Here is a 24,427-nt window from a genome sequence, read left to right as displayed (position 1 = left end):
AGGATGGGCAGGGAGGTGGTGGAAGATCCTCACAGCCGTATTTGCACCATTCCTGCCAGCTGCAGAGCTGTATATCAAATCACATCAAATCAGTCTGGAGCCTCACCCTCCAAGTTGGGACTGGCAACACAAACACCACAACATGGAGAAATGCTTCCTCAAGACCCACATTCAGCTCAGCCTAGAGCAGTTGAGTCTTCATGTCACTAATTCTGCTCTGCAGCCTGGGTAGTGGCATTTCCATACATCACGGTGCAAGTCCCTCATCCACCCAGGGCACGTGGCAGAAATAGGTGGCTCTGCCTTCTCACCACTCACTTCTGATTGCGTTGTTTTCCCCCTGCTTATGTAACCCTAATTTAGGAATGAAATGTGCTCAGGTTTTATACTGCTGGCCTGGGAGCTGGGACGCTGTTTGTGAGGAAAATCACCAGAAGCCCCAGGGGAGAGATTGGACTCTGACTTTAATGAGGCAGAACCCAAACGGGCAATGGCTGGGGTGGAAGCTGAAGAAGAGGGATGAAATAGCTCGAGTTGGGATGGCATGAACCTAGAAGGGCAGAGTCCTTGCATTTCTTAAGTATCCTGAGCGTAGCTGCAGTCAGAAAAGATACAAAACCCATATAATCACCACAGCTAAATTTGCAGTCATCCATACAATGAGCAATGAAAGCACCATGAAAAGTATTACTAATGCTTATTTACAACTTGAGATGTGTGGTATCGCTGATTTGGTTGTTTATGAACGCAGTAAATATGGGAATATGAAAGAAATAAATACACCTCATTTTAAATGCTTGGGATTTTTTTAGAAACCCTTAATCTAGGGCTTAGAAGAAGTATGAGCCTTTTTTCTGGGCTCCTTGTTTCCTGGTTCATGCATTTTTCAGTTTATCACATTCATTGCATATTGCTGGCCCCAAACTCAAAGCGAAATGAATGGAGAGTGCAAGATTGGAGCTGTTCACTGCAGCCATTTCTGATGTCTCAGTGGTTTTAAACTACATGTGAATGCTTCTTGAACCCCAAATACCCTGTGGCCTGACTCGTCTCTATTTCCAAAGTAATTTACGTACACATTACAGTGGTTCCCACAAGTCATGCTGTACTTAATGGTCTGACAGCATTTCCATGATAAACCCTGGGGGTTTATAGAGCAGCCATAAAAATTCACTCCAGGGAGAAACTTGGCATGCCATATCCTCTACCAGAAGCTATCTTTTTCTGCCTTAAATCAGGTATAAATCAGTTCAGCTACTGTAACTTATAGAAGTTCAAAAAAAGAAAGTTTAGTAGTTTCATATGTTTTTGGACCTCTGAAACACCATGCTTTAAATACAGATAGCAGCTGCTCTCAAAAGTTTCATTGGTTTGAAAGAACCTGCCCATTCTAAAAAATCCCCTATTTTGAGTCTAAGAAGTCTATCAAGAACTGGAAAAAAACTTTTAAGCTCCTAAAAATGCTTATACTTCAAAAGAAAAAGAAAAAAAAAACAGCTATTGCTTCTGTGGTGGTGAAACCACTGATGCTACTAATTATTTCTTTCAATTCCAGAAAGGCAGAGCAGAGAGTGCAAAACTACAGAAAGCAGCTGAAACTCCTCCCCATCCCCAAACCATAATGTTCTTTTTTCCTGTGCGTTCAGTGTGAAATTTTAATATTTCTCCCCAGTAGTTATTTGGAGAGAGGTAGTGCAGGAAACTCTTGTGTATTTTTGACTCTTCTTAAAAAGATAAGCAAATCTTTTGAGTCAAGTATTTAACAGTCATGACTACCAGAAGTAATTATGAGAGCCTATTAGACCATTAGCAATTTTGCTTTTCAAATTAATAAATTGACTGGGAAAATGCAAGGCTGTTACAGTGTAGGCAGGACATTGTTGACACAACATGGGAATATTTTATCAAAAATTAATCATATCAACATTGCTCTCAATCTGTGGGAAATAGGAATTTAAAATAAAAACAAATGCATTTATGTAAACTATTCTCTAAAATAGACTACTTATGACTATTTACATAATGAATCTATCACTTATCACCCTCAGGAGATTAGATAATTAAGCACTGAACAACTTATATTTATTCATGTACTTTCAAGAATGAATGAATTATCCCTTTCTGCACAAACTGAATGTTCTCTGATTAGTAACAGGAGGGCAGGGACGGGATTTTACGGTGGGAAGTGTTGTTGCCTTTCTTCAGAAAGAAAAGAATTTGATCTTTAGAGTACAGCATGCAAAGAAACTGCGTTTGCTTCAAAGTCAGTAAGAAGGATTTTTTGCAAGCTTACTAGCTCTGCAAATGTGCTCGATACAAATTCGTATCTCAAAGCTGGGCTTTTTTTGTTTTTATTTTTTCAATATGCATGATGGTTTGAGGGAATGCTCTGAATCCCTTCTCCCAGGGCTGGGCAAGAAACACCCTTGGTAGCTCTCAACTGCAACGACTGGGAACACAGCTCACCCTTCACCAGTTCAGTCTCACACAGGCTAGAAAAGTTGTCCAACCTTGACAGGGATGCGAGACAGGGTCTTGTCCTCCAGCACCAGGGCTGGAGATGGCTGAAGATTTGCATGTATTTATGCTGAGTTCTGTAACAAGACAGGTTTTAGGCTTTCACTGCCAGGTTGGGACCTGCCTCAGGGAGCCCTAGCCTGTGGCCTTCATGAGTAATGACAGAAGAGGGCTCAAAGAACTTAATTCTTTCATGCTGCAAGCCATATAATTATGCCTTTTTATGACTTAGAAAACAGCATTACTAATTTAGTGGAGAATTTACAATAAAATACTTCCTGAAGTAGCATGCCCAAGGTCCTGAGGATTTATAAATTACATTAAGAACTTGAATTATTACAGTTACAAAATAAAGCTGAGGTATGAACATTTCTCCTTAGCTTTGGAAATCATTTTAGTATTCACATTAATTAAGCGTACAAGCCTTAGAGGAAGGCTGCATTGTGGTACCTCTTTTCCTGGGAAACCAAACTCTTGAAGCATCCCATGGCAGGGCAGCAGGGCTCCTACCAGAGGCAGAGCCAGCTCATGGGGCTGCTTCTCACAGGTTATAAAGCCAAGACTCATCCCCATCACCTGCTCTGAACTAACGTGGGAGCTGTAGGAATTCTCCGGGTTAATTAATTGTGAACAACTTTAATCGCGTTCATTAACGGCTCTAATGTTGTTAATTAATAACATAAACATTTGAGTAGCATGACTGGCTTTCCTGTAATCCAAGGCTGGTGTTCAGAAAACGGAGTTCTCTTCTGGGGTTGAGTGATGGATAATTCTTCACTGACTGCGGACAGGTGAGAAGGCCGTAAATACTGCTGGAGAAGACTGGCTTGTCAAACCTTAATAACCAGCAAACTGTGTTAACATGGCAACATTTCTTCTGGAGCTAGTCCTGAGAACAGCCGGTGTGATGGGTTTGCACAGGCACACGAACCCAGGGTGATTTGTGTGGTGACAGTTTTATTAATTCGTTTCTTCAGTCTATGGACTGGGTAGAAACTAAATCACTAATGCTAATATGAGTAATTTATGAGTGTGTTATGCAGTGCTTTCCTGATTCAGGCCCACTGTGAACTGCCCTTAATTTCTGCAGTGACTAATTAGCTGACCACATCCCATCCCAAACAGTATCACCCTGAGCTGGAGTCTTTTTTGGCTGGATAAATCTGATATACAGCTGTGTGTTTATAATGCATCTCCCATGCAACACATTTTAAAATCCATTAGCTGCAATTAGCTCAGTTTTAAGAAAGTCTAAAGCTGATCTCCCCTCTCTATGCAAAGCCAAATACTTCTCATCAAAATTATTTGGGGAAAAAAAATAAAGGTTTATCGTGCTTTATCCTCTTATCCATTAATTGTTTTGATTTTCTTGATTCAGTCAGCTCCTCACCTGAGGGTGTATTGAGATAGAGAAGACTTCTGCCTATTGAAACAAATGCTAAAATCACCATTGACCTTCGGGCTGCAATATTGGGCCACAAGACAATAAACAGAATTACTAATGCAATGCAGCGCCTAAACACAGCTGCAGGACTTGGGGAATTGAGGGGAGGCAGAAGTTTGCATGCCATTAAATCAATCCTGACTTGTACCACTGCTGGACAAACACGATGTATTTAGGGCTGCACTGTCCATGCTTCAGTTCACAAGCAAAAGGTCTCTGCTCAGGAGAGTTAATTTGGGGGTGAGAGAGAATCTGTGCTTGAGACTTTCTTTGGAGTAAGTGCTTTCATTCACTGCTTCAAACAGTGCTATTTTTTGGTGCTTTGTATACCACCTAACAGCTAGTTATAGCATTAAAAATTATTTCCTTGTCCCCTCAGCAAAATCTAAGCAATAAAGTCATTTGTCCCGTATTCTGTTTTAGCAGGACAAGACGTCTGTGAACAAATGTAACAACGATGAAAGGTGGTAACGGTGTATTAAAAATATATTTTCTTTAGATTTAAGTGAAAAGATCTAATTAATGATATGAAGCACTTAAAAAAAAAAAAGTGAAATCTTTTTCTGCATAGTATAGCATGAGCAAAGGCAGGCAGGCAACCGACATTTACTATGTAAATTATCTCTATGCCACGCTAAATCAATGAGTTTTTCTCCATAGATGCTCATTCCAGGTTGCTCCCTATAATGACCTCAATTATACATGTCTTCATTGTGAAATTATGATTGCCTTTGGCGGGCTGCAAATGACAGCAGAAAAAAGATTTCCATGATAAAACAGCACAACAAGTAATACCTGCTCGCATTAGTATGCAGAGCTTGCAAAGGTGCAGTGCAACTCCTGCCTTAGCACCTTAAGAAGCAAAATTGGAGAGGAGGAGGAGCAGAAGAAAATGTTCGACAATATCTTGACATTTTTAACAAGAAAAGGAATTAGTAAGACTTCATGATCTTACATATGTCACCGTGGGACTTGGTATTGCAAGAGATTTAACGTAAGAACATCAGAATAGCAGCACCTGGGGCAGTTCAAAGTCCCTGCTGCTTCGTGGCCTCTCTGGGGCTGAATTTCACAGCAGAGAGAAAAGGCAGAAGAACCAGGACAGAGCGATCCTTCCTCCTCATCACCTTCTGTCCCTGGCCAGGACATGCATCCCCCTGGTCGGAGAAGGCTGACAACGGCACTGCCTTGTCCCTGGAGCTGCACAGGTTTCAGGACTGGGCTGCTGCCATCACCAAAGAGTTTGCAGTGTCCTGACCGCCTTTTGTTGACCTTGATTTAGTTCTGTATTTTGCAAAATACCTGATGAAAGATTATTTCAGGACCTCTGATGCACGGAAACACAGTTACATCTGTTTCTTCTTAAAAGTGATTATTAGAAAGGCATTACCCCTGTCTTGATCAAGTCAAAAGTGATGGCATCCCATCCCCTATTGGTGGCAGATCGGTTGGTGACACCCCTTTTATCTTTCCCATTGGACTGGAATGAGAATTTGCTTCAACTGAAATCCCAAAGCAGACTACTGGGTTTGATGTGACTTGATAAATATGAGAAGCTAGGATTGATACTGGTTGAATCTATTAAATATATACAAAAGTATTGTGTATGCACCATCCTGCAGAATTTCCAAATGAACTCAAAATTGCTCAGTTTTAGGATCAAACTCCATTCCAACCTGTGTTCTGCAAGTGAGCACACTTTGTGAATATTACCCATTTGTTCTGTTCAGTTTTATGGGTGTAGTAAAAATCCTTTTATCTCGTAAAGATTTTTAAAAACTAAAATGCGCAGTTCAATACGTAATCTAGAGGATTCTACACAAAATCATTATGGTGACTTGAATAATTTGTACACATAGTCCAATTAGCACCAGTGTGTTTGAGGTCTATAGCTTAAGTACAAGATTCTGATTTTTTAATAAGATTTGTGTTTTTAAACAGAAGAGCACAGCCCTTGTATCCTCCCAGGGCATCTCTGTTTCCATCCCAAGGCATCTGGTTGCATAAATGAATCTTTTCTAGTGTAGCAATAAAGCTATGGCTAAAACAACACGAAATAATCCTCTGTTAATAGAAAGACTTTTGGAACTTAATGTGCTAGTCATAAGATGCCTTCAAACACAATGTTCAGGAGAGGAGTGTGTTTTTATTAAAGTAATCTACACTAAATACATTCTTTAGTGTAAAAAGTCACCTCTTGTCCTGATACAGTTCATCTAAGAGTGGCAACTACACAAGGTGTCTTCTTAAGTAAAAGTAAATACATTTGTCATTATTATGCTTTTTAAATGAAAAATCAAAGCCTCTCAGTTATCACTTGGAGGATGGAGAGAAGCCTTAAATTCTCCTGTAACAAAACACTCAAAAAAAGTTGCTGAAGAGGGAGCTGATGGGAGCCCAGCATGTGCCAGGCAGTGTGAGAAACAGCACGGGGAATTGAGGAAAGCAGCAGTAAGATGAAAAAACAATTCTCGTAAATGAATGGCCCTCTATTTCATTTCTCCTCAAGAAAAGATGGTCCTCATTAGCCCTCCTCCATGCTACATATTTTTGTAATTATCAGTTTTTTATCCTGTCAGGTGTACTCCAAATATTTTATTCATAAAAAAGGAGATTTCTTTTATACAGAAAATAGCTGTGTTATTGGTACCTATATGCTTTTACGTGCTGATGGAGGTGTCGGGGCGTTATAACCCCCTCTGGCTGCAGTCTGGGGTCTCCCCCTCCAGCAGCTCCCCGGGGCGATGTTTAATGAGGTGTCTCTCTTGGCCAGGTGATGTTCTCCTCTTCCCAGTCCTCCTCTATTACTCCTTTTAGATTTTAACATTTCAGGGGCAGAAATCGTTTGATGGCCTGCATCAGACCCTCTTCTTGTTCCATGCAAGGAACCACCACAGCCCAAATAATAGCCGTAGGTTGGTCAAACGTGCCTATTTTCAATCAATCCTTTATCAATACTATAGCAACTGTTTATTTTCAACACCTTGTGCTGTTTCTAAAGTGGCATTGGGAATATTAAGTAGGAGAACAGCTAACGGCTGGCAGACACGACGTGCAATGTTGCATTGATCTTTGCAGCCCGAAGCCAGCCTCAGACCTCCAGTAGTGAGTATGGGTTGTGGCACATGGCATCGACTTCTCTCTTGGGTGAAAGCTGGAGGAGAAAGGATGCCGAGCTGTTTGGGTACTGCTGTACGAGCCAGTTTTGCACGAGGTGTCCACAGGCACTTGATAGATCGGTGCCTTGAAGCGAGTCCTACCGGGCTGCCCAAGGCTACTGAAAGGGACCAAGTATTTTAGCAAACAAATTTAACAGAATTGCTACTCGAGAGTTGTTAAAGCAATTTTTCAAGTAGAGCGCATGAAAGGATGGAAAGGGATCTTTGCGAAAGTGGATGTTGTTTTTTATTTTTATTTGGTGCGTTTACATAGTGGAGACTGCACAGAGTGCAGGATTTTCCCACCAAAGCTGTTAACTCTTCAGGCAAAATCACATCCTGAGCTGTAACTCGAAATGATAAAAATGGTACTATTTCGTATTATTCCTGTTTCGTTGCCTTTGCAGAGGTGGTTCGGCTTAGCCTGCCGGAGGACCAGAAAATCAGCGTTACCACCATCACGGTTGGCCTGAGCACCATTCTGACGTGCGGCATCCGTGGGGCGCTGCGGCCCCCCATCATCTGGAAACGCAATGGCATCATCCTCAACTTCCTCGACCTAGAGGATATCAACGTAAGTCCTCCATTACTGGTTTTAGGGCTTGGATACGACTTCATTTAACAGATGATAGTTTTAAGGGAACAAGTTTTATCTCATTATTATTATTGTGGAAAACTGGAAGCTGGCATGATAATTTTGTTTTTATGTGAATGTCGAAGGAATAAAAGCAAAACAGCTGAGAGCTTGGGTGCTTGGAATATGTTATTGCGAAATTAAAACTCAGTACTGCAATAACCCAGCATTTGCCTAGCACTGATACTTCATCCTTTGTTGCTTGATCAGTTTGGTGCAACCAAAGGTCCACAGACAGCAGCCCCAAAAACTGGGGAAAGGAGCTCTCCAAACCATTAACATCTCAGGTGCTTCATTCCTAGTAAAAGAACCAGGTTCATCAAGAGCATGAAACAGCACCTTTATGGCTGGCAGTGAAACCTCTCCTCTATCTAAATCAAATAAATCTCTGTCCTCCTCTTCCACTTGCCTTTCAGTCTGTTCTCAGCTCTCACTTATCAGCTGGTATTTCTGATGAGCAGTTTAAAATATGGGATAATTCAGCAGGGTGTGGTGGTACCTTCACAGGAAGGGAGATGAATCTCTTTTTTAATTCGCAGCACTGGTCTGATGTATGAGCCATAGTTTGTAGTAAAGACAATACCTGAATAATCATATAAACTTACTCATTTATTTAATAACATTTAATTATGGAGAGAGTGGAAAGTAGTGTAAAAAATATGGTCTGTATTTCATTTCTCTTTGCTTTAAAGTACACAGTAAATCAGTTTTTATTTTAATTACACTACAGAAAGAGTTGATTTATATTTTTGTTCAGCTCTTGTTAATTTGATAACCACTCAGTTCGGAGTTGTTACAGTCAATACTGTAGCTCCCTAAATTGTTGTGTATTCAGGACTGCTGAAATGTGAAAAGTCTTTGTTTTACTCGTCTGCATTAATACATGAAAATTAGAGCATACAAGACAGAAATATGCACTGCAACTTAGTGCATTATTTGTTAACTCTGCCTTAGGAAAATAGTGCACAATGTGTATAGGTGACTACTGTACACACAAATTCAGTAACTGTAGCCATCTAAACATCATTTTTTTTCATCAAAGCAAGGATTACCTTTTTCAAATGCACTTTGTGTTGCCATTTGGAGCATGACATTGAAATCCAACATGAAACCAGTAAATGAGCTGCTACAGAATTGGTGCAGGTCTAGAAAGGAACAGTAACAAGGATGCATAGGATTGCCCAGGCAGCCCACAGCTTGTGTACCTGACCAGATTTCTTATAGCTATCCGTCAGTGCCAGGGTTAGAATAATGACTTTGAGGTCACTCTAAATACATGGAAACCAGCCAAGATACGATGCGCAAAATCAGGCATTCCCTGCTGTAGTGGGAGAGTGGCAGAGGGAAACATGCAGATGGGTGACCTGACAGCTTACTGTCCTGTTCAGACATTCTTCAAAACAGATCTATTCTTCGACACAGATTAAGCTGAGTAAAGATTACACATGCTGCCAGCGTGCTTAGTTTAATCTATAATAAGTAAATTCAACAGCTTTGTGTGATCAGAGTCTAGAAAAGGCCTTTTCTTTCAGCAGTGTTGTTCACTCGGTCGATCTGAGACGCTGTATTTATAGGCTCAGGTTTGTCCCTGGGTCCCTGATAGGGCTGGAGCTGTGGAGATTCAGCAGGTCTGAAATCTGAAAGAGCAGTAACAGAATTTTTTAACCAGAAAATAATGAAAATTTCACACATTTGTATCATCTTCATGAAATTCTGTTTATGACCACATTGATCTTAAAGGAGCATCAGTAGTTGATGTGTGACTGGAACACAAAATGACAATCTAGGAATTGGAGCACAAACACATCCCTGAAGGGCAGCACGCGGCTCTGAGGCTTCATTTGTAACTCCAACTGTTTTAGTTAGGACCGTGAGCAGTAGATTTTCAGGCTCAGGTCCTAGTTCCTCCTGAATTCAGTGCTGGCCCAGGGGGATTTCTGATTTACGTACAAGTAATTCTCTTTTGCATTTGTTATTCAATGTTAAGAGAAAAAGTTATGTCCTTGTATATAACTGGATCCTGAATGATTACTCACAGCTTGGACAGTCCCACAGAACTCAGCAGTAAAAAATATATATATATATATATCCCATCACTTTTTGGTCTGTTTGAACTAGTTCCGCTGATATTATACCAGAAGAGCACTTTGAGACTTACAAAGAGGAAAACCAGGATTTATGCCTCAATTTTAATGTTTCATGTGTCAGTTTATGATCTCTTTCACCTTGTCATATAACACCTGGTGCTATTGCACATCAACATTTTTTTTATCTAATAAACACCTCAGCACCTTTTCCATCTTTAATTAAACTGTAAAGCTTTTTATGTTCCTTATATATCACCACCATCTGTATGCTGGTCGAGTTATTTGAGGTGATGCAATTTGGGGATTGTGGTCCTTTATTTCCCTGTAGGACTCAAGCTCAGGTGTGTCCTCTCTCTGGCTACCAAGGAGGGGCACCTGCACGTCTGCAGCACTTGTTAGGAGCCTTCAAAGTGGGAACGTGCCTCTGCTTGGGGTTGATTCTTGTGTGTAGCAAGGACAGAGCCACAACATTTGCTCTGAGGTTTGTGATGTGGAAATAAGTGCAGCCATGCACATCCATTGGCACAGGTCAGGATGGGTGGCAGCCTCTTGTGGGTGCAGCAACTCACATTAAACAATAATCTACTTAAAGGCACTGACAGCAGGGAAGTAAAGGCAGCGTGCTCCTTAATATACTTGAAGTCGGTTAATTAAATTACTTCAGTTTTCTTTTAGTATGCCTCAAGCAGAAACTCAATTGCATTTCTGCTTTTTACAATAAGCTTAGCAATTTGGCTAATTGGAAGTGCAACAGGAGATTAATTGTACCTTTTTAACTTCAAGAAAATCCTCCCTGCTCCTGGCACAGTGGTAATCACATACAAACCTACAGGATATTCACACACTTGGAAAAATCCTTGTATTATATTTCAATTAAACTCCTTCTCTTCTAAATGCTAATTCGGGAAATCAGATGAAAATATAAACCCAACTCTGAAAAAAAAATAAATAAAATAAAACAGAATTCTTCTAAGAAGGTGTGAGTGCAGCAGAAGAAAGGAACCACTGAGAAGTCCTTTGTGGCTTTATTCTCTCCAGATTCTTGACAAAAGTGCTATTAGAAGGTTGACAGTATTCCAAGTTAATACTAGAAGTGACAAAGTCAACAAAAACCTAGATAATCCTAAATATACACAGAACTGAGAGGCTGAAGATTACTATAAAGCCTGGTTGTTTATGTGCTTTACTTAAATCAATTTTATGAGATATCTTGATTGGCAACAAAATATTAGTAACTTTCCATTGCTCTTTTAATCAGAAGCTTTCATAAGCTACATATTAATAATTTGTCTGTGAAGAAATGCATTAATGAGTTGTCACATAGCTATTACAAAAGAGCCGTCTTAATGGTACATGTAATTAAATGATTTTTCTTGCAAACATTTAAGATTGCTTTTAGCATAAAGATATTTTTATCCATACATTACCCATCCAGATTATTTTTCCATTTTAAGTGCCTTTGGTGCTATACTTTACAAAAGTCATATCAACTTTTCTCATGAAGAAAATAACTGCCATGTAGCAGAACCAGGTGAGATTGTACTATAATTGTAACTATAAACTGATGTTTGACTACAAATAGCAAAGTGGTTAAACTATGTCATCTTTCAAAATAATATACTTCTGCCTCCTGGGAACAAGCAGTATGTTTAACCAAATCTGTGATTATGAAAGCATTCCTCAATATCAAAATATAAAACACTCTTCATGGAGTCAAATGTGTTTAGACAGTATTTATAGAGTATTGTTTCACATGATTTGACATCATCTCTAGACAAAAATACATAAATTTATAAACAAAATTTGTAAACAAAAGCTGATTCTACAGAAGCATGATGAAAACATACACAAACAACAGATAAAAGAATATTATCATACAAAAACAAATGTTGCAGAATTTAAGTAGATAAGAATTTGGTGAATTACCAAGTATAATGCAGGTAGCTATAACATATACTCATGAGTATTTTTCATTATTCCTTTCATAGTAATCTGTACAGTGGAGCTCAAATCTGCATTAGATCGTTAATTCAAAAATACGCTTTTCATTACACATCATTAAAGTAGAGGTTTCTTCATTTCTGTGGGTGCCAGTTAGGATCAAATGCCCTTTCTCTCCAAAAATAAAAATAAAAAATTACAAACTCGTCTAGGAGCAAATGCAAGACTCCACAGCCAGCTCCCACCCTGTGAAAAGCACACCAGTGAATGAAGGTAGGGAAGTGAGAGTGCTTTGCAGCTAGTTCATCGCTTGTCATTCTCTTTGTTTGATGAAAAATCAGTAATTGTGCTTAAAAAGCATACTCCTGGGGGCTAACAAAATGCAGCTTATCATTTGCTTTATTATTTAATGTACTGTTGCCAGCTGTGTGCCTCGGTTAGCTCATCTTGCAGAAAGTGCAATGAGAAACGCTCAGTAAGAAGTCCCCGTGCCAAATTCTCAAGTAAGTCTTGAATGCTTCTCCCTCGTATCAACTTCATGCATATTCAGTTTTCTATTATAGAGGCTATTTTTATTAATCAACTGTGAAAAACATGGGTATGGGGTCATGACTCAGCCTGGGGAGGACCGTGCTGGATGATGAAATATCTCTAACAAATAAGACAGTTGGGCTTTTTGGGCAAGTAGCAGAGAACGAAGCAGACAACACTCTTATGCCAGAGGATATCCCTGATACGCATCATGGTGAATGTTATGTGCAGTCGCAGTCGTCCCATCTCAACAAGGTTATAATAGAAGCAAAGAAGGGGAACAAAGATGAGGCAGATACAGAAGCAGCTCTGAACAGAGAGATTAAATAAAGCAGGACTCCAACTGAAAAATAGGTAGATAATGTGGGATATAACAGGGATCTAGAAGATCATGAGCAGAGAATATTAGAGAGACCTTTGCTCTCACCTTCAGCCATCCAGCCCCTGTTAATGCAGCATGAAAACAGTGTGGATTTTGCTGCTGCAGTTCCTGTCATCACCCAGGACCTCAGAGACACCTGAGATGCATAGGCTTAACTCAGAGACGTAATTCACTGCTTGGAGGAAAAGCAGTGATTCTCTTTTCAAAACAGGTTCTCCACCTCCTCATACAGATCTGTGTGCCTTGCTCCAGCTGAATCCCAATCTGCAAACCTGTGCAGCAGAGAGCAGTCAGGTCCGTGGTGCACAAAGCATATGGAGCTTGCACGAGTCAACCCGTGGGGACATAGACTTCTCTAATTTGTTTATTGCTCATAATCCACATTTACCTGCATGCCCAGGAAGATTTGTCTCCTTGTGTAGCTCATGGCTCATGCAAGATCTGTGCCTAGCTGCTTCGATGCACCTTTCCTACATAGAATCATAGAATATTGGAAGGGACCCATAAGGACCATCAAGTCTAACTCCATATTCATGTTAACGTCCATTTTCCGTGTGTAATATTTGGAGACCAAGAAAAATGGCCAATCTTAAAAGTACGAGTCACCTGGATTAGATTTCTCATTAGAACAGGCTGCCTGAAGGAGATAAATTCCTGTTAGTGCTTTTAATGTAGTTCCATTGTTAAATAATAAAAAGATCACGAAAAGATCAGGTGTGAATAACCCCATTTAATATCCTGCTAATAGAAATGAGGCTATTAAAATGATCAAACCCTGTGTCATCCTAGATGCTGCACTAATACAGTGATGTGAGTAAATTACAGGAAGTTGCACGTTTAAAGCCAAGTTTTTCTCTTTCAAATCAAAGTTTAAGAAATTGCACAGTGTTTATAATATCTTAGGTTTTTGCAGGCTCTAAAATAGAGGTTAAGTGGAAAATTAATGCTGACAGTATGTCTGGAATATGCAATCTCTCACTTTTCTATAGTAAAGACCATGGAACTGGTATGCACCTCGTGCCTTCAGTGGAATAGCTTATTTTGGGTAACAGTCCAAAGTTTGTAGGTGATTTCTGCAAATCCATCAGTACTTTAATGGGGACAATACGGCTGATCACCTGGTCCTAAATACCCAGTCGTGTATAAGGCTTCAGCTTCCTAAACTTCGTATTTTTGTGGAGGAAGACATTACTCTTCACAGCCTGGGGTGGTTTTGTTTTGCTTGCATTTTTTACAGGCGTGTAGGTCACAAACCCTGTGAAATGTGCGATGTTAGATCTCGTTCTCCTCTAGATGCGTTGCGTACGCTCAGTCTGGGTGTTATAACAGAAAAGGAGAACTATAAATACAGTGTGAATCTTCTAAAAATGAGAAGGAAGAAAGGATTGAGCCTATTAAAACCATCTGCTGTGAAGTATTGAGGTAACTAGGCTGGCATGCTTACAAACATGCTTCAGAAAAAATTGAGAATGAGAATTAGAGCTCTTCGACATCTCTTGTACTCTCCAGCACTTGCCCTGACTGGTGGAATCACTGACCAAAATCCAGGAATCCCTGCCTTGGTACTGTAAGGAGAAAGCTGGAGTTTATGAATATCAATTTCTCCCAAGATTGTTACTTACCTGTTCAGTCATAATCTTTGCTTTTCTCTGAAATGTCCAGTGGATCCAATTAATAGAAACATTTCACTGAATCCCTGGGATGCTCGTTCCTCCCTTCCACCAACAGCTCCAGCAGGAAGACCTACTGTGGATTTTCCTCATCATACTGACTCATGAGTTTCTCAGGATATAAAATACATCCATTTTTATCTGTACTATAATCGTACGACTATTTTAAAAGACCATTTCCATATATTCACGCCAAAAACTTTTTTGGCTCTCCAGCAAAGTCTTATGTTCTAAATTCTTTGAGCAGAAAAACAAGAACAGATAAGTTAATACCCCACCAGGCTGTGTTTGCAGTAGTTTTCTGGCTGAATTTTTCTCCATGTAGATTACTAAAGTATAAGATAGCATGTGTAAAACCAAGAACAAATAATATTAATGAAGCATAAGTTCTCAGCTTGTCTCTGGAAATGAATTATTAAGAGCACCAAAGAAAGTGATTTAAGAGCCCATGACTAATTTAGTTTTTATTATTTTTATATGAATCACTCATGAATCTATTGTAAAAAAGATCAGAGACATTTGATTAGTGTGGAGAAATCACTTTCAAAGTGATAGCCATTGTTGTAGATTTTGCATAATAATCGTCTCATTAAATGCTTGGGTACATTTTGTTTTGAAGTCCTGTAAACATTGTCAGAGCGAGACTCTGAGCATCAGGCAGGCTTTTCTAAAGTGAACTGGTTATTTTCATCACTGTGTTGTCTGTTACGAAATTGTGACGGCGTTGATTTCCCTCTAGTGGAAAACCAGTGCCACCAGTGAGCCCCAGTGCCAGTAACTGGTTTTGGCTGAAGCAGGTACCAAAAGTGCATGGGGAAGGCTCCCGGCTTCCTTGGGCTGAGTGGGAAGTGCTGGAAGAGAGGTGTTTAAAAGGGAAAGAAAAGTACAAATTATTTAAGAAGAAACATGAGCAAACAGTGGGATTCTCCTAAGAGGATAGATCAGTCAGCGAGCTGTTTCTTCTGCCTTTCCTTCCAATATAAATACCAAGAAGTCAATGTGGTGAGGGAATGTCAACCGTCTCTGGGACTCTCCCAGGAGAGTTTCAAATTTATTGGGTGCATTTGGTGTGTGATTGGGGTGGGTGGACACCGTGTATGTTTAAAACCCCATGGGGTGGGCAGCGGTTGCTCTGCAGGGCATATCCACCCTGTGATGCCGTGCTGCAGCCTGCCGTGCGTCAGGGCTTGGGGACAGCTGGAAAGCAGGGGAGCTCGTCAGGTTTTGTTCCTTCTGATCATGTATAGCTGTAAAGCAAGTTTTCTTGTGTGTTTTTTTTTTTTTTTTTTTTTCTTGTATGTTTTGTTTTTTTTTCCTCAAAAAAATTGAAGTTACCCTAAAAAAGTAAGAAACCTGAATCTACCCTATGCCAATTCCTCCTTAAACTAAGAATTCCTGGAAAATAACACTCCCTCTTTGCCAAAATTTTCAAGTGTTTTATATACATTTCCCCTCTATGTTGGAACAACCCCAAGACCCGTTAAGACCTCTTGAAAAAGAGTCAGAAAAGGGCAAAAATGCAGGTGCCAGGGGCAGCACCCTCCAGCACCTCCCGTGCTCCCCAAGCAGCTGTAGGGCTCAGCAGGCCCGGCTCCGTGTTCACTCCCTCTTTGCTCTCCGTGTCCCCAGGTGTCAGGGCAGGAGATTTGTGGCATTACAGTTGCATATTGGATTTCACTTGAGACAGAATGGGAACTAGATTTACAAGCAATATGCAATGTTTTACACATTTCTAAGCGCGGTGTCTCCGAGCTGCAGCAGATTGCATGACCAGGGAATGCATTAGAAGGGAGGAATGGGATAAATAAATATGAAAAATCTTCTGTTTGGAGAGACCGATGCCTTGGGTAATCAGTAGTGATGGAAAGGAAATACAATACAAAAAAGTACATATCCATTTTCTAGGATCTGCTTTGTTATTTTTTGAAATTGAGTGTGTGCAGTGGTGACTTTTTTTTTGTTAGATTACCGAGCGGTTATCAATTTAAAATGCAGGATGGTGTGGGTTTTTTTAATCTCGAAAAGTTCAAACATATCCTAAGATCACTTAATCAGTCCTTTATTTGAAGGGTAGCTGCAAGACATAAAAGAAGCTCATGAAGGGCAGAGAACTTTTTATTCCAAAAAGGGAGAGAAAACATGAGACAAACTGCTGGAGAAGTCAATTTATCATCTGTCACTAGTTGACCTTATCAATTATGAGAAATTATAAGCACAGCTTGCTGATTTTTTTTGATATATTTTTTTTTTTTAAACCAGAACATGTAGTGTTATTTTATAATGAAATTCATGAAACAGAGGTGATGAACACCTTATCCTTATCTGGCTGCTTTGATGCAAGGCTCGGCTGGTTGTAGCTCTTAGAAGGGTATCTGTCTCTTGTTCATACATTTTCATCATTTCTGTTTCTTCCCCTTCACAAGAAAATTCACCTTCAGCATTAAAGGAGGGAAAACATGCCCCAGAAGTGACTTCTCTGCCTTTCTCCTGCTTCCCAATCCTTTGCCGTGATACTATGCATAAAGATCTCTCCACAGTTCATCGTTTTGCATATTGGGGTTAGGTGTAGGGCAGTCCCAGCTCCCAGGGGTGCACAGCGCTGCGACTCCTGGGCAGCGCTGAGATACTCGGCTTTGAAAGGTGTGGTAGCTCTAGGGAGAGAAAAATTGCACGGTACATCATTTTTATAGATGTTTATGGTTCCTTTTGACTGTTTTCAGGCTTGTAGTGACTTGGAAACCTGCCTTTGCAAGCAAAAGCCATCTGAAAACGTCGAAGCACACGGAAATGTTTCCATTGCCCTTGTTAAATATGAATTCTTCCCATTCCCTACGGCCTGCCCATCCTCTCCCCTGCCAGTTCTCCCCAGGGAAGTTTATGTGAGTGTATCTGGATGGATGGATGGATGGATGGATGGATGGATGGATGGATGGATGGATGGATGGATGGATGGATGGATGAAGCAAGTTCACAACATGACTCTGAAAATATTTCATGCTAAGCGGTTTCTGAGAACTTTTATTCAAAGAGCTCTCACTCACACAGTGCATATTTCTGAGGGTAGAAAAGTCCTCACAGACCTGTGCTTCCTTCTCAGCTTGGTAAAATTGCCTCTAGCTCCGCTGTGCTACTCCCAGCTGAGGACCACTTCCCTGCATGCTGAGACAGCTGCTGGGCGCCCTGCCAGTGCTAGCTGGCCCCACAAGCTTGCACAGCAGCAGGAGATGCACCCAAATATCCCCCGGGAGCACCAGGGTGCCCACTGCCCGCATGGGGTGGCCCCTGCCTGCTGTGGGACCCCCAGAGGTGAGAAACAAAGGATTGAAGGAGGCTCCTGGGGAACTGACGGCTTCCCTGTCCTCATGCTTTAGGGCTTGGGGTATTACAACACTCCCCGGTGTGCCTTTATAAGATATATATGGGAGGTGTTTGTGCATAAGAATGCGTGCATATATATAAAATGTAGCCGTGAAACCCTAATGCACTAATTATATCCACAGGGAAACACAAAGAGAAACTGTAAGCTGCAATAAATAAACGCGCAGGAAGAGTCATTAATTTGTTACAGAATTCAGTATTCCTTTTGTAGCAACAAAGGGATAAGTATTGAACCTAAATTTAATAACCACTTTTTCCATCCCACCTCTAGTGCCGGTGATTCTTAATAATGTTGTACTCAGTGTGAATTTACTGTGTGTGTGCGAGTGCTAATACGGGGCAGATATTTTCCTTCTGTGCCTGACGTAAATGATAGCGTTGCCTAAATCATATTTGATAACCTTTTTTTAAGTGCTGGAAGTCAGAAAATAGTTTTTAAAAGTCATAAACCATGCTTTTGCCAATAAAAGCTTCTCTTTACAAGAAAAATGCATTTGGAGAGGAAGAGAGTAATACTGTAATCTTGCATCAGTTTGTTTTTGCAAGGGTCTTTACTTATATTAATACATTTGTATGCATTGGAAAAAACAGATTGTCCATAAAAAGACAATTACAGAGCACAAACCAAGCATTCATAATATTTTTTCTGAGATAACTTAAAGGAAGCAACACACTTAAAACAGAAAAGATTTTATTGTCCTGTTTTTCCACATCTCCTTATAAATCATTCCATAAAAGTAGCCAGCCTGCTTTTATTGATCTAAACCCAGTTTGAGTTGCTTTGGGATTAACTTTAAAAACTGTTATTAAGTCCCCTCCACTGCAAGCGTTTTCTCTATCTCATGTAAATACCATTTGAACAGGGGTGATCTCTCTGCTATTTGCAGTCATTCACGCGTCTTTGCTTTCCAGCAGGAACCATCTAGCTGACCAGAAAATAAGGCAAATGCTTGAATGGGAATTTTTGAGTAGATATTTGTAATAATGGATTGTTTAGTTTAACCAGCTCAGTGCCTGCCACTGAGATGCTTTTGATGACAGATAATGAATTTCAGGAACATCTGTGGATTTACTCTCATTGGTAATTGTACACGTTTGTGCTTTGTTGTGCTGTCAGAGCGGCAGGGTAGCAGATAGCGGATACAGGTTGGTTATTTCTGTCCCTCTCAGGTCAAAGTTTGTGCTTTGGGAAGAGTGAACCTGTTGTCCTGCCTGTAAACTCTATTCCTCAGGGCTTACTCTCAATCTGCCCTGTAACATGTCTAAAAATAGGAAAGTCCCCAGACTTCTCATTGTCCTGACAGCGCTGGCCTGCCAAGGAGACAAGAGGCATGAAGAGGTTCCTCTGGTGCCAGACACAAGTTATTGGAGAAGATTCAAGAGCCAGCAGAAGCAGTGCCAGATCAATCCCATCCTGCAGAAGATGGGCCGCTTTGTACTTTTCCTTCGGGGCTGCCAGCTGGCTTTGCAAGTCTGCGGCAGGAGCGCAGCTTCCCTCAGAAACGTCCTCAGTGTCCTGGTTGGAAAGGAGAGCTGCAAACTGCAAAGCAGGTGCACCCCGAAGAGGCAGAAAGTGTGAGGTGTAAGGCGCCCCAAATGGTTTTGTTTCAGAAAAAAAAAAAAAAAACTTTTCAATAATCAAACAAGTCTCGTTTGTGATCTGTGAACCTGGGCACAGGTTCCCTTTCTCCATCACATAGAAATGGGGACCCGAGGTGCTGGGTCTCAGCCAGCAGAGCAGGTTTGCATTCCTGTTTCATGCTGTCCGTCCTGATCAGTGTGGTCACGTCACGGTGGAAGACGTTGGCTGGGAGTTTTCAGCTTTCATGAGCAGCACAACTCTGCCTTCCTGCATCTCCACACTCACCCTGTTGCACTGGCTTCCTGCCACCCTGATCATAAATTGATTTTTACCATATTTCTCCAGTGAAATTTTGCAAAAAATTTGATTTAACATGCTTCACACATGGAGCTAATTAAGGAAAAAACATACTTTAAGCTCATTAACTGCTTTTTTAAATGTATCCTTCTGGGTTTGCACAGAAGTGTAAACATTTTGGAGCTGCAAAAGTCTGAATGTTAATGGGGTAACAAGAAAAGCTGCATTGTATACCCACCAGTGCTGCGCTTCTCTTAACTAGAATTTGAAATATATTTCTAAACAGAGCAGTTGTGCAAAATATTCAGTGCCAAAACCCCGCTAACAACTTACATCCTCCCCGCCTATAATCAAAAAGTGTCATGCAGGAGCAGATGTGGGTAAATAAATGAAGGGGGGAAAAAGAAATATCCTTGTCAACCAGTTAAGATCAAAGCAGGCTGATTTGAAGTAAATTTCCTTAAAAGAAAGCTTTCTGTCTTCTTCCCTGTCTCCTGCCGAGGATGTTGTCTTTGCTGACAAACAGTTTCAGTTTTCTCGTCAAGTCTCAAGGTTACCGCGCGTTTTCTAAGAAGCAGCATAGATAAAGGAAACTTGAACCCACCCAGAAGTTAATGTTTTAGGCAGCTGAGGTTAATGGGTAGATATCAAATTTCCCCATAAATTAAACAGCTGGAGATTGCCATCTTTTTATGTGCAAAGAGCACCTTGTTAACAACCAGCACAAAAGTTCGTATTCTCAGATGAGTTACTTTGCCTTACTCTGAAATTGCCGCTCGTTTTCTCCTGCGTGTTGATTTATGAACTTCAAAACTCGCTGCTCAAAATTCAAGCTGTGTTCCCAAGCTGTGATACTATCAAAACCACTGAACAGGTGACCTCCCTTCATGTGGCGTTTAAAATATTTTTACTAAATAATAAGGCTCCTTTCCTGTCTTTTGTTACATGCAGGATTTTGGAGAAGACGATTCCCTCTACATCACCAAGGTAACGACTATTCACATGGGCAATTACACCTGTCATGCCTACGGCTATGAAGAGCTGTATCAGACCCACATCCTTCAGGTGAATGGTTAGTAAATGGCATATATGACAATCCACTGCAAATGTTCCTGTAAGCAAAGTTGCGTGCTAATCTCATTCGCACAAAGACAGGAAAAGCGAGCACCAAATTGGCTTTGTGTGAGAGCAAACGCAGCTAGTGGCTTCTCACTCGTGCCATCACACAGGCAATCAAAAAAGGTAGCACGGGGGGACATATGTATAATTACCTGGGCTTTAGCAGATATTGACAGCTTGTTTTACAGTTTCCAGAGAGCAACAAGCAGTGTTTCAGAGCCTCTCTTAAACTAATGACTACTTCTGTCAACAGAATTGTTGCTTCGATAATTTCATCTTCCAGAAAATAATTTCTGTTGCATGGAACAGCCCAGGATGTTTAAATACAGCGCTGTGTTTCCAAAACTAGCTATCCAACTTGTAGCTATATACCAGATTATTACCTGGCTCTAGACAGCTTGGTTCGACTGAGGGCCATTTACATCAGCTTGCAGATATGGCCCACTGGCTTGCAAAATGAGGGCAAACTGTTTTACGAGGGAGAGAATCACCCGGGCCATATTCCAGCATGCTCATTCACCTGCGTCCCTGGACCACGTTTGAGCCTGGTGGAACTTTTATTCTGGTGTTCTCTATCTTTCCTTTGACCTCCAACTGAGTCAGACAGATATAGTTGAAGATGACCTTAGCTTAACCTGGCGTTCTGTGCCATGTGGAGCACTGGGGGCTCTGAGCCAGGAGCATCAGAGGGGCTGAGGAGATAGATGTGTGTGTCTCAAAAGGCCCCTCGCTGCCCACGTTGTATAAGGAGCAGATAATCCCAACCCTCTGGACGTGATTGATTTTCCCACTTTGTATCCGGCACCGTCAATTCCTCCTGTGCGAATGGGACACCAAATGGCAGCAAGCTCACGCCCCTTTGCTGGGGTGAGAATGGGAGCTTGATGGACAAGCCCGTGGAGAATCCATCTCTGCTGCACATCCAAATCTACCTTTACTTCAGGCACTTGAAAAAAAATGTAAATCCTTTTCCAAATCGATACTGCTCCCTGTCCAATTCCCTCTGCACCAGCTGTGCTCCCCATCCCCCTGTGCTGCAGGTCCCTTTGAACCCGGTGTGCTGACACAACCAGCAGTACCTCTGTAACAGGGGACACCTTCATGAATAGATATTGCAGTATTTTGGCTGGAATATACTGAGTTTTACAAAAAAATTCAACAACTTTATTACCAGAGATGCATTATTAGGAAAATCATTATTTAGTTCTCCCTGTAGATGTGCACAGACCTTATCAGATGGTAAGAGCACACAGGCTAAAAAAGACTGACACGTAGACAAACAGTAAAAAGGGATAATTATGCACTTTAAGGGGCACCACAGTGGATGTGGGGCTCAGGTTTGACAGCAGCTCAGGTCCCTGGGATGTGCCTAAGTGCCCCCCACCCACAGCGAGTGCACAGGGGAGAGCACAGAGCACCCAGTTGATTTGAATGAAAACCAACTTAATGTTTCTGCATAACAATTTGTCATCTTTTGAGATAGTAAACTGCAAAGTTTCAGCAATATGGATAACTAGATTGTGTGTGCTGCAGCTGGGAAAATAGGTTTCCTTCCTCAAAGTGCCATTCGTTTGATGAACGGCAGTTGAAAGGAAAGCAAGCTAACAACTTAATCCCGTGTATATTATGTGATATATTCTGAGAGCTGAATGGAGTTTAGTTGGCAGGCGACGATGTAGACTGTATCATCACTGAGAATTTAAGGCCCAAAGGCTTTGAAACTAAAACTGGAATGAGAGGAAAGCTAGCAGGAGTGTGGGGAGGGCTGGATTCAAGCTGCAAAGCTGGAGCGTGCTCATGCCTGCCTCTTAGATTTAACTTCTTGAGAAAATCACTTTTTTTTTTTTAATAGAAGTTTCATACCACAGCTCTATGTGATATTTCTAATTAATACAATAACTCTGTGATACAAAAGAAAAAAAAAAGCGTTGTCTTTTTCAAGTTGCTGTATAGTCTTTAAATACCACAAAAATGCCATGCATTCTGATTTCAGCCTGGACTTGCTAGAAAACACTGTAGGATCTAGAAATCTTTGTCCTACAGCATCTAATGTTCCCATATGAGCCATTAGACTTTGCAAAACCAGGGTTTTGCAATTGTTAATGTGGCTGGCTGCCCACATCATTAAATTCTCTCCTGTTCTGCCTGCGTTGTTGCTTCCCCCAGCAGCTGATGTTGGGACAAGAAGAGTGATGACAGGATGATGCTGCTTACCCTCAGACATACCCTGGGTTTTTGAAGGCAGAGCGTGTCTCAGAAATCCTTCTTGCTTTTTAGAACCGTAAAGGACAAATTGAGGAATTTCTCCTGACAGGAGTAGAGGGAAGAAGCTGAGCTGAGCTGAGTGGAGATGCAGAGAACCTAAGTACAGTTCATTGGCTCTGTTCAGTGCTGGGGATTGTCTGTGTCTGTCTGTATCAGACTAAAAACTCCATCTTCAGCTTGGGCTTTTTGCTGTTGCTGTTCTGTATTAGACTCCAACTGTAAGGGAATGTGACAGAAATAAGTCAGCCAGAACTGGGATGTATCTGCTTGCCTGCCTCCTCCAGGGAGGGGATAATACGCTTTTAACATCAAAAAGACAGTTTTGCTTTGTTTCATTTTATTATTCTACCAAAAAAAAAAAAAAAGTAGATTTTTTTTTTCTTGTTAATATTGAAGACAGTTTTTATTATTATTATTCTACAAAAAAAAATATACGTGGCTCTGTGAACATGCGGCTCATGTGAACATGTGGCTCATGCTCAAAAAAAAAAATCATGTGGCTCTGTGAACCTCTGGGGGGTTTCAGTTCCTTCTAAGGTGTTGCAAAAAATACTGTCCTGGTGCTCCTATACAAAATGAAGGATTCCACTGATATATTTACCTGAACTTTTGGCATAGTGGTACAGGAAGCAGTCCTACATGTGCAGTATTCATCAGGGCTTGCCAGAACTTGCTCAGCTGTTTCCCAGTATCACAGATAACGTGGGTGGGTCCAGATGCTCTATTGACAAGGAGAAATGAGAGTGCTGTTAGGCAGGAAATGTGAAGACCACCACATGAATGCCCCAAACCACTGGGTCACATCTTCTGGACAAGAAGCATAAAACAAACATGACATGCCACCCACATGTGACATGGTGTGTTGTCTTTAGGTTGGGTTTATCAGTGTTATGATTTCCAGCAGTATTAAAATTTAAGTCAGTGTATTTGTACACATGGCCCTTAATGCCTTTGGAAGAAAAGGATGTGTTGAAAGGCAGCACAAAGTTTAGGAATGATACATTCATATTTTGTGCTATGTCTTTGATCAAGAGGAACAAAAAACAATAGGAAAATTGTGTTCTCTCCTATGTATGATATTGCTTGGGAAATGCGTACAGCATATACTAACTGTAGGGAAGAAAAGCCATTTATCACTTTCAAGAGGAAAAAATTTCTGAGAATAAAAAATCTCATAAAATTGTAATCAACTATGAAAATTGATAGTTTGCAAATCGAGAGGCTGCTGAATGTAAGGCATCCTTTTCCTTGGTCCTTGCACTCGGGAAAACATCAGCATAAATCAGAATATCGTATTTCTTGTAAAGAGTTTTAAAAAGCTATTCGATCGTCATCCTAATGGTGAAGGTCCGATAGGACGAGGTTTCCAGTAACAGAGAGGTGTTTTAAACAGAAGTTTTGTTAATGCGGCATTCCAAGAGA

General features: G+C 40.8%; 1 protein-coding gene across 2 annotated transcripts in view; it reads left to right on the top strand.

The window, feature by feature from the left end:
• Nucleotides 1-24,427, top strand: part of FSTL4 (follistatin like 4) — a 208,797-nt gene that overhangs the window by 159,509 nt on the left and 24,861 nt on the right. For both annotated transcript variants that reach the window (XM_068698227.1, XM_068698226.1), the window contains exons 7-8: nt 7,527-7,693; nt 20,573-20,693. In XM_068698227.1, the coding sequence (XP_068554328.1) occupies nt 7,527-7,693; nt 20,573-20,693 (288 nt within the window). The remainder of the gene's footprint in view (nt 1-7,526; nt 7,694-20,572; nt 20,694-24,427) is intronic.

The sequence above is a fragment of the Anas acuta genome, chromosome 14 (assembly GCF_963932015.1).
Source record: "Anas acuta chromosome 14, bAnaAcu1.1, whole genome shotgun sequence".
NCBI lineage: Eukaryota > Metazoa > Chordata > Aves > Anseriformes > Anatidae > Anas > Anas acuta.
Note: the sequence above shows the minus strand (reverse complement) of the source record. Positions and strands in the feature narration are given on the sequence as shown.